Source organism: Physeter macrocephalus, chromosome 20 (assembly GCF_002837175.3).
Source record: "Physeter macrocephalus isolate SW-GA chromosome 20, ASM283717v5, whole genome shotgun sequence".
Taxonomy (NCBI): Eukaryota; Metazoa; Chordata; class Mammalia; order Artiodactyla; family Physeteridae; genus Physeter; species Physeter macrocephalus.
In genome coordinates this window covers 51,481,218-51,494,837 of record NC_041233.1, presented here as the reverse complement: position 1 = coordinate 51,494,837, position 13,620 = coordinate 51,481,218, and the positions used below count along the sequence as shown (strand labels likewise).

Sequence of the window (13,620 nt, the reverse complement as noted above, 5' to 3'; positions counted from 1 at the left end):
TTTTTTTAACCTCTTTATTGGAGTATGAATGCTTTACAATGGTGTGTTAGTTTCTGCTTTATAACAAAGTGAATCAGCTATACATATACATATATCCCCATATCTCCTCCCTCTTGAGTCTCCCTCCCTATCCCACCCCTCTAAGTGGTCACAAAGCACCTGAGCAGGTGGATTCTTAACCACTGTGCCACCAGGGAAGTCCCTGTCTTTCTTTTTAAAGACCTTCGTGGAGTTATTTTCGTTCATTTTGGTCCCACTGAAAGCTACCCAAACAGGTTCAAGGGGCAGCCTTATTGGTCATGACCCATGGCCATTATGGAGCCTCTGGCCCATTCATCTCTATCCCTTTTCTCTTCAGGGTTCCCCATCTTCCCCTTATCCTAGAGAATACCAAACAGAGGTCAGCAGTCAGCACTGCCAACTCCTTTCATCCCAAATGAAACTGAAATTTTATAAACAAATAAATGTGTTTGCTATCGATTATTAAAAATGGCTGAGCATTGTATATATGTGCCACATCTTCTTTATCCATTCATCTGTCGATGGACACTTAGGTTGCTTCCATGTCCTGGCTACTGTAAATAGAGCTGCAGTGAACATTTTGGTACATGACTCTTTTTGAATTATGGTTTTCTCAGGGTATATGCCCAGTAGTGGGATTGCGGGGTCGTATGGTAGTTCTATTTGTAGTTTTTTAAGGAACCTCCATACTGTTCTCCATACCAAATGTAAAATAGATAGCTAGTGGGAAGCAGCCGCATAGCACAGGGAGATCAGCTCTGTGCTTTGTGACCACCTAGAGGGGTGGGATAGGGAGGGTGGGAGGGAGACGCAAGAGGGAAGAGATATGGGAACATGTGTATATGTATAACTGATTCACTTTGTTATAAAGCAGAAACTAACACACCACAGTAAAACAGTTATACTCCAATAAAGATGTTAAAAAAAAATGGCTGAGCAAAAGGTGGTTAAGTGCCAATAACTAGAAGTCTGTCACTAATATATTAAGAGATTGGATGCATTTAAGAGAATTGCTTAGAGTGATTCTATTCGCAGAGGCTAGTCCAATTACTCCTTTGTCCTTGCTGAGGACCAAGCATCCTCTCTGCCTAACCTGGCCTGTCTGTTTCCTGCTGGGCCCTGGGACGTAGGACCCCTCTCCCAGTCCCCAGGAGGCAACACCCACTGTACAGGCCATGGAGCGCTTCAGGTTTTGCTACTTTCCTGGGGAACGCCCCCACACCTTGTTTAACACCCTGTACTGCCTCCCCAGACCATCTTTCCCTCAGAAATATCTTAAATGAAGTGACTAAATTAAACCTCACATTATATGGCCTACTTGGGCCTATTCAGCTGAACTCTGTTCACTTTTAAGTTTGTTAAAACAGAGGCCTGCTGTTTGTAGTTGATGAAACATAATATTTATGATTATGCCAAATTTCCTTGAATTTCTCAGAAAAAGTCAGATGAGGCCTATATGCTGACCTAAGGAACCTTTCCCAAATTGAAACTAGGCCTGAGTTTTTGAATTGCCTCTTACCCCACTTGGATGGACTTTCTTTATCCTACTGTTTTCCTCAATAAATGGTTGATTCTCATCATAATAATTTATTGATTTCTTTTTCAAGGCACTCCTGTTGATTTTCTCTTTCTCTCAGCTAAGACAAAAAGGATTTCTGCAATCCAGTGCCTCTGGTACTTGCCACTTTTGAGAATGATTCTTGTTGCAACTGTTTTTCTGTGCAGGGGAAAATTTTTAATTTTGCTGAGTGATTTCTGTTCTTTTAAGAGAATCAAATTTAATTTCTGCTGTGTGACATGTTGCTTTCCAGTGGATGATGCCTTCTCACAGACAGTAAAGGAAATATTTGGAGGCAGTGCAGATAAGAAAAACCTAGTGGATCCTTTTGTAGAAGTTTCTTTTGCTGGAAAAAAGGTTTGTATGTGATCTAAATGCACATGCCTCTGGAAACACATTTTTAAAATGCCATGCTTTCCTTGGAGTGATTTCTTGCTTATTCTTTGTTAAATTAGCCCCCTGATGAGCTGGGCACTCTGCAGAAACCCAGATTATCTGAGTCTGAACATGCCAGACTTCTCCAGAGGTTTATTTTGGAGTGGAAAGTATACAGGACTCAAAGTATTCAGTGTTTTGGAAGATTAGAATAGCGGAAGTGATTTCCCAGGTCTAAGCATTATCTTACTACTAGGCGAAGTCCCTAGCCAACAATAATGATCCCTGGTAAATGTGGTAGAGGACAGCCCCCAGTACCCAGCTGCCCACTCCTGTCATGTTTCTCACCACCCATACTCCACTGAGCTGCGGAAACTAGACAGTCAGGCAGGGGAACCCCATCCCAGTCCTCTGAAAAAAGCTGGGGGACTCTTGGTGTAGGAACACCTGTAACTACCACTTTTACCTACAGAGATGGTCTAAGATTGGAGAGTGGGATTCCATAGTATTTAGAATAATGATGTACCACGGATAGTTCTGGGCATGAGGAAGTAGCATCTTCTATGTATTTGAACCATGTGAAAGTGAGATTTGGCAAACTGCACACACAGACTGGGTTATGTCCTAGGAGAGCCAGTGGGAGATGGCAGAAAAGTTCTCAGTTCTGGAGCTAAATGAGGCCAGATTTAAATTCAGACTTGACCCCTGTCCATAGGGAGTGAAGGCAAATTTCTTAACCTCTGAGTCTCAGTTTCCTGAGCTATATGTGAGGATGCTTATAATCTCATAGGATTGTTGAAAGAGTTAATTAATTCTGGAATTAAACAGTGTAAGCCTACCAAGTATCAGATGCTGTCCCACGAGCAGGGGATAAAGAAGTGAGCGAGACAGTCTTTGCGCTCATGGAGCTCACTTTGTAACAGAAGGGACGACAACAATAAACAAGCAAATAAGAAGTTGCGTAATTTCAGTTAGTGCTGAGTACTCCGCAGAAAATAAAGCAGCGGACAAGAAGTGATGGGTGGGGTGCTGGAGGCGTATCCAGCTAGGTTATCAAGTGGGACACCTTGGAGGAAGTGACATTTGAGCAGAGGCCTGGATAATGCAGACCTATTGCGGGGGAGGGGGGCTTCCAGGCAGAAGGAAGAGCAGATGTAAAGGCCCCAAGGAGGATACACATTTGCAGCAAAAGAATGCCAACATGACTGGAGTGGAGCGAGCACGGGACGAAACTGAGATGAGCTCAAAGAGGTGGGGTGAGGGGGGCAGGCAGAATATGAACCAGGACTGCAAGTATACCTGGGGAGATGATGGAAGGTGCTACACAGGAGTGACATGAAAGTGGGGAGGCAGGAGAGGAAGTGCAGATCCAGATGGGGACCAGCCGCAAGCATCTGGGGGAAGACGGGATGACAATAGGGGTGTCAGCATTTACTAATGGATTGGATGAGGCATGTGAAGGGAAGAGAGAGGGGTTGTGGCTGACTCTGGTTCAAGCCTGAACACCCCTGTGAAAAGCAGTGGAAAGAGCAGCCAGTTTGGGGAGCAGGGAGAAGGGCTGGTGGGCAGGATCAAAAGATCTGTTTGGACATGTTAGTGTAGAGATGCTTATTAGACAGCATGTAACAAGTGCTCACTAAATATTAGCTCTTGCATCATTACACTAATCCAATGTTAGTAATCTGGCGATTGAAAACTAGCTTTTTGTGCAAAGAAGCAGCAAAGGTCAATGTTAAACCTGTGTCATATTTTACCAAATTTTTATCAAGAAAAATAAACTTTAACGAGGATACCAAGTCTATAACTTATAAGTAAACTGCTAGAGTCATAATCCAGTATGCGTATATTGTAAACTTTTCGAAATTAAGAAACCTGAATACCTACTGTTTTGTTTTGATAATTGTACAGGTTTGCACAAATATAATTGAGAAAAATGCAAACCCTGAGTGGAATCAAGTCGTCAATCTTCAGATCAAGGTTTGACTTTCTTTGCTTTTAGAAAAAAGTAAGAATACTTTGTTACTGAATAAGTTGAGAAATAACTGCTTTTTTTTTTTTTTCTGTTTAACAGTTTCCTTCAGTGTGTGAAAAAATAAAACTAACAATATATGACTGGTGAGTGAAAAAGGACTTGTGTCTAATTCAAAATTAAAGAATTAAATATTTGGATATTGAGAAACATTACTTCAGATGGTCTAACTCTTACTTTTCAGGACATTTGCTTTTCTTTCAGAGGGAAGGGGTACACTGCTCCTGGAACTGGGTGTTTTCTTTAAAAATAATAATAGTGGTTGTTACAGAAAAGCTTTGGATATCTTGGTTCAACTGCTCACAAACAAAAGCAAGGAAAAATGATCTGAATAGAGGACAAGAAATCGAGATAAGAAATCAAGGCTTTACATACCATTAGGCTGTCCAAAATAGACTTCAGAAATGGAGTAAACTATTTCTTGGGAAGAATCACCAAAACATTCTGAGAGCTATTCTTTGTTATTGTTAGAAAGGAGAGTAGACAGAGCTCCCTATCTGAATGCAAAGAAAATTCATTGAAATTTTTTGATGGACTTTGTACTAGACCAGCATCCTAGCAATGATTGGCCATAATGAGGCCATTCTTGGGTATGTTCTAGTTGGATGGGGTATTCAATCGACAGCCCTTAGCTCCCTGAGAGTGGAAATGATAAATAGCATCATCATTGGTACCGGCATCATTGTCACCACCACCACCACCACCACCACCACCACCACCATCATCATCATCATCATCATCATCATCATCAATGTTTATTATGATGTTAGCTGCTGTGTTTTGAGCACTGCTAAGTGCCAGGTGCTGTGCCTCTTGCCTTCCCTACATTATTCCATTTAGTCTTTAGAGAAACCCTATAGAATAGAGACTATGATTAGTTCATTTTTACAGACAAAGACTGAGGCTCAGAGAAGTCAGGTGACTTACCCACAGTCACACAGATAGTTAGAGACCCAGTTGGGTCCCCATCCTGTCTGGCCCTAGTTTTTCCTTTGGCTAAATGTATTTGACTTTCATGTTTGTACCCTCTTGGCACTATGGCAACAAGGCACTTTGGGAAGAGGGGAGAAGGCTTTCTTTGTTCAGTAACTACATCACAGTTCATTGAGGGTCGTGAAGGGGCCTGAGGCCAAAATGCCCCTTCCGATGAGCGTGAGCTCATTTTAAGTTACTTGGGACCCCTAGTCGACACTCTGAAGGTGCTCCAGGAGCCTCAGGAACTGTCAGGAGTGTGGGCTTGGACCCTACATAGATCAGGTAACCACTCTGGCCTACAGACTCTGCAGTGGGCTGATTGCTAGCTGAGCCATCCCAGAGTTGCCCGTGGCCACAACAAATGGTGGGTTTTTTTCCCTGACCTCGTCTCCCCTCTCCAAAGCAATAGTAGACTAGGATGTGCAGAGAGACCCTGTTTATCTGGGGAATCCTTGGATCCAGATCTTTGGTTACATACCCTGTAGGGTATTTACACAACTGAGGGAAAGCTAAGGATTCTTTAAATGTAGTCCAGATTCTTCTGGATGGACAGAGAGGATGCAAGCCCCACACATGTGGCTTACTACCTAAAAATAATTTTTTCTCATGTATACTGTGTTTAATTAGTCACTTTCTATAACCTAATATTATTATACTATGTAATATATAATATTATATATAACATATAATATTGCTATAATATACATAATAATATACTATAGTATAAGCTTTCCTCAAAATACTGAATGAAACTTTCTTCCCCCCGCATGGGGTCCTAAACTTTAGAGTGGGTGTGACACTAGATGGAATAAAGAAGAGAAGGAATTAAACAGGATGTTATCAATATAAACCTTGTGTGTTACATGTACTATGTGCCCAGCTACAGACCATTTCATGTTAGGCTCAGAGACTCTCTAAGATACTCACAGAAATATACACAAAGTTGTAGGTACTTGTAGCGGGCAAACTTATCCCAACCATATAGATAAGATTTACGTTATAGGCAAGCAAATGAAGTCAGAAAAACAGCATCTATCAAACAGTAGATGTTCAAGAAATGTTTGAATTGAAAGGGAATTTTTTTCCCTATGAAGCACCCCTAGAAATAGCCCACCGTCGTTGTTAAACCGTCCTAGTAGTCAGTATGAACATGATAAAATAAGATACATGCACTTATTCTATGTAATGAGATTTTTATTACCCTCATCATGTTATGTGCCTGCAACTGATCCATTCACTTTATGATAACAGTACTGAGTGTGGCCATAGGCGAATCCCTTGACCTCTGTAAAAATCTCAGCTTCCATAACTGAAATGAGTTGTCCGACTGGATCAGTTTTTCTCAGAGGGTGCTTGGAGGACCATTTGCATCAGAATGGTCTCAAAAGTCAGACTCAATAAAGTCTCACTTTGTTGAGTAAAGTGAGAAAATTTGAGACAAGGACATGAGAGGTGGTGTGGGATGCAGGGGTGGGGAGTGGTGGTGGTGGTTTCCAAGTGGTTTTAAAGTACGGTAAAGCTTGAGGCCCACTGGACAGGAAGATTTCTGAGGTCTAGGGTCTTTTCCAGCTCTCTCTTATTATTGTTGAAATGAAGATCTGTCTTCATAGGTGGAGGTCTTAACCTGTTCTTTTATACAGGGACCGTCTTACCAAAAATGATGTCGTTGGGACAACGTATCTGCACCTCTCTAAAATTGCTGCCTCTGGTGGGGAAGTGGAAGGTGAGTCACACAGCAGAGCAGGAACGAGACAGGGCGGAGAGCTTCTGGAGAAGGAATGAACTGGGGTAGCCACCTGGCAATGGACTTGGTTTCTGAGAAGCCAAATGTGATGAGCCTAGTGAACCATTTCAGTGATGTTTTGATGGTGGGCAGCAAAACAATTGATTAGTAATTAATAATTGAGGTAACTATCAATTATCTGAGTTAAAAATTTTTTTGCTTTCTTGCTTCAATCCAAAAACTCTTTCCCAGTAGCCTTTTTACAAATTTTTGAGCATCAATACGGAGGGTACTGGGGCTTCCCTGGTGGCGCAGTGGTTGGGAGTCCGCCTGCCGATACAGGGGACACGGGTTCGTGCCCTGGTCTGGGAGGATCCCACATGCCGCGGAGCAGCTGGGCCCGTGAGCCATGGCCGCTGAGCCTGCGCGTCCGGAGCCTGTGCTCTGCAACGGGAGAGGCCACAGCAGTGAGAGGCCCCCATACCGCAAAAAAAAAAAAAAAAAAAAAAATACGGAGGGTACCTTTTTTTTTAAGAGTGGCACTGACACCAGTCCACCCAAATATAAAACAATGTTCCCTTCTTTACTGACTTCCTTGGCAGGAACAAAGTCAAATGGCACTGAACCATGTACTGTCTACTCCAGATAATGTGCATTTTGTTTTTATGCATTTTATGCTAACAAGCATTGATAACCAATATACATTTTGTTGTTTTTCATACTGAGAACTGATTGCCTATACTTGGTATTATGGTCTGAAATTGTAATAGGGAATGAAGGAGATAAATTAAGATGGTAAGAAAAAATTTAGTGTTAACACATTAATAATATGAGCAGCTTATTGTTTGTTACCAAAATAAAATTCTTGTAAATACCAGTAGATTAAACACATTGAGTAAAGTGAGAGAATTTGAGACAAAATTTTGTTTTTGGAAACCTAAGTGTCCTCTCATCCTTATCTTGTTTAAGAGAGGACTTTATAGGTTTTTAAAAAGATACTGTAAGCCACGCATTAGATAGTATGACCAAGAACCTGAAACATAATAGAGATTTGATGAAGAAGATATAGATTTCCTCTCTCAAGAAGAAGGAAAAAAAAAAAAGGCATTAGAAAGTCCAAGAAAAATAAAGAGCTGAACCAAGAAGATAATAGTCCAAATATAAAGTCAGGTGTAGCATTATTTTAAGCAAATGATAGAAGGTGAGAAAGAGATTCCATCTAAACATTCTCTGCTAAGTGGCATAGGGGGACCATGCTGCTGGACCTGTACAAAGGAATGGAATTACAACTCTCCTTTTCTCTGCAGAGAACAATACTTATTGTAATGTGTTGTTATAATGTGAACACTATTAATTGTTTTAAAAAATTTTTTGTTAAACCTGTAGTCAAGGCTCTAAACAGAAGGTGAATGTCATCGCCTCTTACAATGTAAAAGTACAGAAGATAGAGCTTAGAAGTGAAAAAAGGAAAGGGAGAGGTGGGCAAGGGTAAGCATGCTATTAGCCTCTTGTTATCAAGTGAGGGATGCAGATATAAAGGTTAGATTAAATCATTGGTTAGATAAAAAATTGGTTAAAGACTAGATTAAATTTATTGGTTAAAGGCAACCAATAGAGTAATTAAACTCATGCTATAACTATATGGGAGGGAGGGTAAAAATTACTTAAATTCATTTAATTTAGCAGAAAGTCATTAAATAATTACCTAAAAATAATTTTTCAATAAATAGTGGAATAAGCATTTTTCTTATGATATGGTGGTTAACATCCACCGCAAGTGAAAATGAATTGTTACAGACAGTGTCAGCCCCTGTCTCTGATGCCTTCTCTCAAGCAGGCCCTGCGAACAGTCAGTAACAGGGTCTCAAAATAACAATGAGCAGCCGCCAACCTCCCCACCCCGAAAGAAACAGAGAATGTACCTTAAACTATAAACCTTTGCTCACACAGCCTTAGACTAAATTAACTTGCATTATCTGGTCTTAGTCCCAACTAAATTAGACACAGGACAAGTAAATGTTTTATTAAAATCATGAAATGTTGGTAACTTCCCCAGGCCTCCTTTGATGGTGGGAAGCTACTTCTCTGATGCTTCACTGCCTTGGGGCTGACGAGATTAGGTTATATCATGCATGACGGTGCTGCCGGGTATCACAGAAGTCTTGAGCCATTTTGTATTTAACCAGTGACATTTGTGTACATTACAAAAGGGTGATGTGATTTGAGCCTGGATTTGGGATTTTTCTGGTGTTGCTAAACCACTTACCTAGCATTGGATTTGATTAACTTTTTCACTGTCTCTTTTATAAAGTTCGTGTTTCTCTTGTTGTTTAACCAACCGTATTTTTACTACGTAGATGTCTCATCTTCGGGATCTGGGGCTGCATCATATACAGGTTCATGCTTTGTAATTTTGCTATCTTCTAGATCTTTCTGTTTATTATTATCTTATTAAGAACTTACCAATTGATTGCCTTTAGCTTTTTTTTTTTTTTTTTTACATTTTGCTGTCTTAAAAATAGTTTTGCTACAGTAACAATTTTTGTATTAGTGTTGTATGGTTGTCCTGCAAAGCTAAGTTTAAACAAATGTGCTAACCAGGCTTTGCTACATGCCTCATGTTTTCCCCTAGATGCATACTATCCTGGCTTCATTGTAAATAATTGTATAACACTTTTTTGTTATTGTTGTTTATGGTCTTCATCTTCCAACTATGCAGGATCATAACATGTCCTTGGGTTTGCCCAGCACTCGCCATTCTTTGCAAGTTTGCTCAGTGCTCTCACACTTGACCTTACAACCCTGTCAGGGCAGATGTTGTTACCCTAATAGATGAAGACTTTGTGATTTAGAGACGTTTGTTTGCTTTCAAATAAACATGATAATCCCTGCCATGCTAACCACCCAAGGTTGTAGTGAGAGGGAAAAGAGATACTGCACGTAAGAAAGTTTGCAAACTGTGCAAAATTAAGGTTTTATCATGTGCCTTTATGTTATTGGCACAATGACACATTCTTATTTGTTTTTAAAAATCAATCTCATTATCTTATAATCACACTTTATGTGAATATTAAGTAGTCCTTAGGTTTGTAACAAACTTGGCAGATTTGGTCACACTTCACTCCTTCATTCATTTGTTTAACCAATCAAAAAATATTTATGTTGTAGTACTCCAAGACAGAACAAGGACTAGGTGCTTAGGGAGTCAGAATAAAACATGCTTGAATCTTACCCCACCTACCAAAGGAATTTATAGTGTAGTCACAGAGATAAGCAGCTATTTAAGGGTCAAAAATTAAAATATAAAATGATAACTTAATAGAAGTTCAAAGTGCAAAGGAGCCTCAAAAAGGTGGAAAAGATTGCAAACTACCCGTGTATATAGTTTGCTCAACTGTTTATTAATCGGCATTCTGCTCACCTGCTACTTCACATTTATCTTTCTGCCTTAGTTTTAAGCACAGAGCTGGAAGAGGGCCATAGAGGTCATCTGGTCAACTTCTCATCCATAAGGGAATCGTTTTGACCATATCCTGAAAGATAGGCTGAAGTCTTGGCCTTAACATTTCCTCTGTTCCCAGTGCAGTCTGTCCCATTGTTTGACACCACTAATTCATAGAAAGATCTTCCTTACTTTGAGTGAACCAAAGCTGGCTTCCTTGTAGCTCCCAGCAGTGGTCCTTCCCCTGCTTTTGGAAGCAAGTCCATCCCTCCTCCATACGGGAGCCATTCAGATGGCTGGCGGCAGCTCCTATTATACATCCCCATCTTCACCTGCAGTCTCCCTTTGACTCCGCTATTTGCTTACATTGCCTGCAGTGCCCCTCCTTGGGGAGTAGCTCTTGCTAAGACCAGGTAGCAGAAATACGGAGCATAATGGATCCTCATCAGAGATAGAATGTCATGAATGGAGACTTCACATTGCTTATGAATATCATATGGTCATAACCGTAGGCAGACAGTTCATTGTTATATGTAAAAATTTTAAATGTCTTGTATTTTAAAAGTCATCTGCCAGATTTATACTAACTACTTGAGACTAAATGATGTTTTTGGAGAACAAATAAAATTAATCTGATATACATCATTTAAATGACTTCCCAAAACAATTATAATCTTTACCTCAGTTGCCAATGACATGTTTACTACAGTGCCAATTATAAACTTGCAAAAAATGTGAAGATCAACTTCTTATTCTTTCATTTGAATATCATCATCTTTTTGTAAGAATAATATAAGTTTACCTGAACTCCCCCCTGAAAATGTTTTTTATTTAATGTTTTATAGCAATAAGATAAGGGAAATATGGCAGTTCTCACAAGTGTTTACAATTTGCACTAATACAACTAACTCAAAATGGAGGAAAACTGTCTCATCCAGCTAACTAATAACTAATATTTATTTCAATAGATTGAGTGTTAAAAGCCTAAGATACTAATGATGATGTTATCTCTCAGCAAATACAGGAGAAACAGAGGTGGGCTTTGTTCCAACTTTTGGACCTTGTTATCTGAACCTTTATGGAAGCCCCAGAGAGTACACGGGATTCCCAGATCCCTATGATGAGCTAAATACTGGAAAGGTTAGTTCTTCAATTAAGGTTTGTTATTAATGAGCACTGATTCATGTGATTCCTTCTTCTAATGGTTATTAATCAAGTCTCATTTAGGGGACCCCCCACCCCCAGAGACCCACCAGATGACCGATCAAGTGTTGAAGGATGGAAGTCTCATACTCCTCAAGTCCTAGAATGCAAGAATAGGAAAGGATCCTGGAGATCATCTAATGTGGCAAATGCATAGCATGGCCATTCCCCCATCCTAAACTTAAGGCAGATGTCAGTAATCAATGTTGGCTCTTTCCAAAAAGCAAATGTGCTACCTCAGTATTCCATTCAATGCCATGTTCTAGGAATTTGCCGAAAGACTGGAGGTGACACGCTTGACATTGCTATCCCTGATCCGATCCAACCTCTTCATTTTATAGACAAGGACATGGAGGCTCAGAGATGGGAAGTCGTCTTTCCACCACATTAGAAGCCCAAGTACTGTCTGTTAGTTAGCTCCCAAAGCCCAAGAAAAGAGCTAGGGTAGAGAGAAAGCCCTGGGGATGGGGGTGGGGGTGGAGGTGGAAGCTTTCACTTCCTCTCCAGAGGGTTCTGTTGCCAACACTTCTTGGTATATTGGGAGGAGTAGCCACAATTAATACCCTCAGCCGCACCCAAAATATCTTCCTCTTTTATTTCCTGGCTACTCTGAGACTTGCCCTGGTTGCCAACATGGCAGCCTCCCTTTTCTGAGCAAAGGAGCAAAGTTAATGCAGATAAATGCAGAGCTAAAGTTGGGTGAGGGAGACTTCGAGCCCCTTCCACTCCCACCCCAGCATCTGGGAACCCTTTCTGGATCTGAGCATGACTCGAAAGCCTCTGACACCAGCCGTGACTGAGATCCCTTTCAGCCCTGGCTCTCTTTGGGATCCTTCCTGAAGTCATTGGTTCTTCTTTCAGATACCAAAGACCAGCTGAGAGAGTTGCTGACTGATTCATTTTGGGAAGGAGAAACTTAAAGTTGTAGCTGGATGAGCCCCAATAGAGGGACAGATCTTTTCACTGTTGTTCATGCCTAGAAGAATAATCCTGTGCTGTTGCCTTTCAGGGGGAAGGAGTTGCCTACAGAGGCAGAATCTTGGTTGAATTAAGCACTTTACTTGAAAAGACACCCCCAGATAAAAAGCTTGAGCCCATTTCAAATGATGACCTGCTGGTTGTTGAGGTAAATGTTGGAGTGTGGACCGTGTGTGGTAGGGAAAGGGTGTTACAGAGGGTTGGAGGTGGGATGGTTAGTGCTGGCCTGCCTGAGGCCAGCAGGCCTGAAGGGGGGATCCAGGGACTGAAGGGTCGGCTGTGGCAGAGGTGGAGAGATGGGAGTCATAGTAAGTGCCGCTCCACACCCTCTTGGTGTATCTACCACAGCCCTATGGGGGTGATGAGACTTGCTTTATCTTTGAGATGTTACTACCCTACTGAAAACCACCAAGAGCAGTGATACCCCCAAATTGAATGGCCTGTTTGCTAACTGGGCTTGGGTGTGTTGTGGGGAGGAGGCCACAAGAGCCATTCCAAATGATATAGCAGCCACCACTAGTCACTTCCATTTTCAGAAGTAATTGCCATATCTCAGGCTTCCCAGCATGTGAAGGCATGTTTATATTAATGCCCACATTACAGCAGCTCTGAGACGCCACTCCTCCTCAAAGTAAGGAAATCTTCCAAGTTCACCTTACCAACTATTTCTTGTTCTTTATTTTTTAAAAAAAAATTTTTATTGAAGTATGGTTGATTTACAATGTCATGCTAGTTTTCAGGTGTACAGCAAAGTGATTCAGTTATATACATATACATACACATACATATATAGAGATATACACATACATATATATATCCTTTTTCAGATTCTTTTCCCTTATAGGTTATTACAAAATATTGAGTATAGTTCCCTGTGCTATACAGTGGGTCCTTGTTTCTTTTTCTTTTTTTAAAATCACCTCTTTCCCCACTATGGGGACAACTTATGCATAACATCCATGATTCTTATGGCAAAGAGCCACAGATGTAGTTTTTTCCTAGTAAATTCAAATGTCAGTGTAATTAATTCAAGGCAATAAATACAAAAAAAAGAATATTCTTATCATGAAACAGTTAAACGCTTAATTTTTTCCCTTGTCAGTTAATTGACATCTGCAGTACAGATTTGCTAGCATGTGTGTTGTGTGTGATGGATAGCCCGATATTAAATTAACCCTGTCTCTGTTGCTCACTGAATTGTTTCTGGCACATCCTATACCATTATTATGACTGTTGTTTTTTCTTTTTGATAAATCATGATAGTTTATTTATTTATTTATTTATTTTTGCGGTACGCGGGCCTCTCACTGTTGTGG

At 40.6% G+C, this 13,620-nt stretch overlaps 1 protein-coding gene across 3 annotated transcripts in view; it reads left to right on the top strand.

Annotated features, from left to right (window-relative positions):
* MYOF (myoferlin) overlaps positions 1-13,620 on the top strand; it is a 160,139-nt gene that overhangs the window by 65,280 nt on the left and 81,239 nt on the right. For all 3 annotated transcript variants that reach the window (XM_007107116.4, XM_055081062.1, XM_007107117.4), the window contains exons 13-19: positions 1,833-1,936; positions 3,863-3,931; positions 4,026-4,069; positions 6,599-6,681; positions 9,039-9,077; positions 11,139-11,263; positions 12,336-12,452. In XM_007107116.4, coding sequence (XP_007107178.2) covers positions 1,833-1,936; positions 3,863-3,931; positions 4,026-4,069; positions 6,599-6,681; positions 9,039-9,077; positions 11,139-11,263; positions 12,336-12,452 — 581 coding nt within the window. The remainder of the gene's footprint in view (positions 1-1,832; positions 1,937-3,862; positions 3,932-4,025; positions 4,070-6,598; positions 6,682-9,038; positions 9,078-11,138; positions 11,264-12,335; positions 12,453-13,620) is intronic.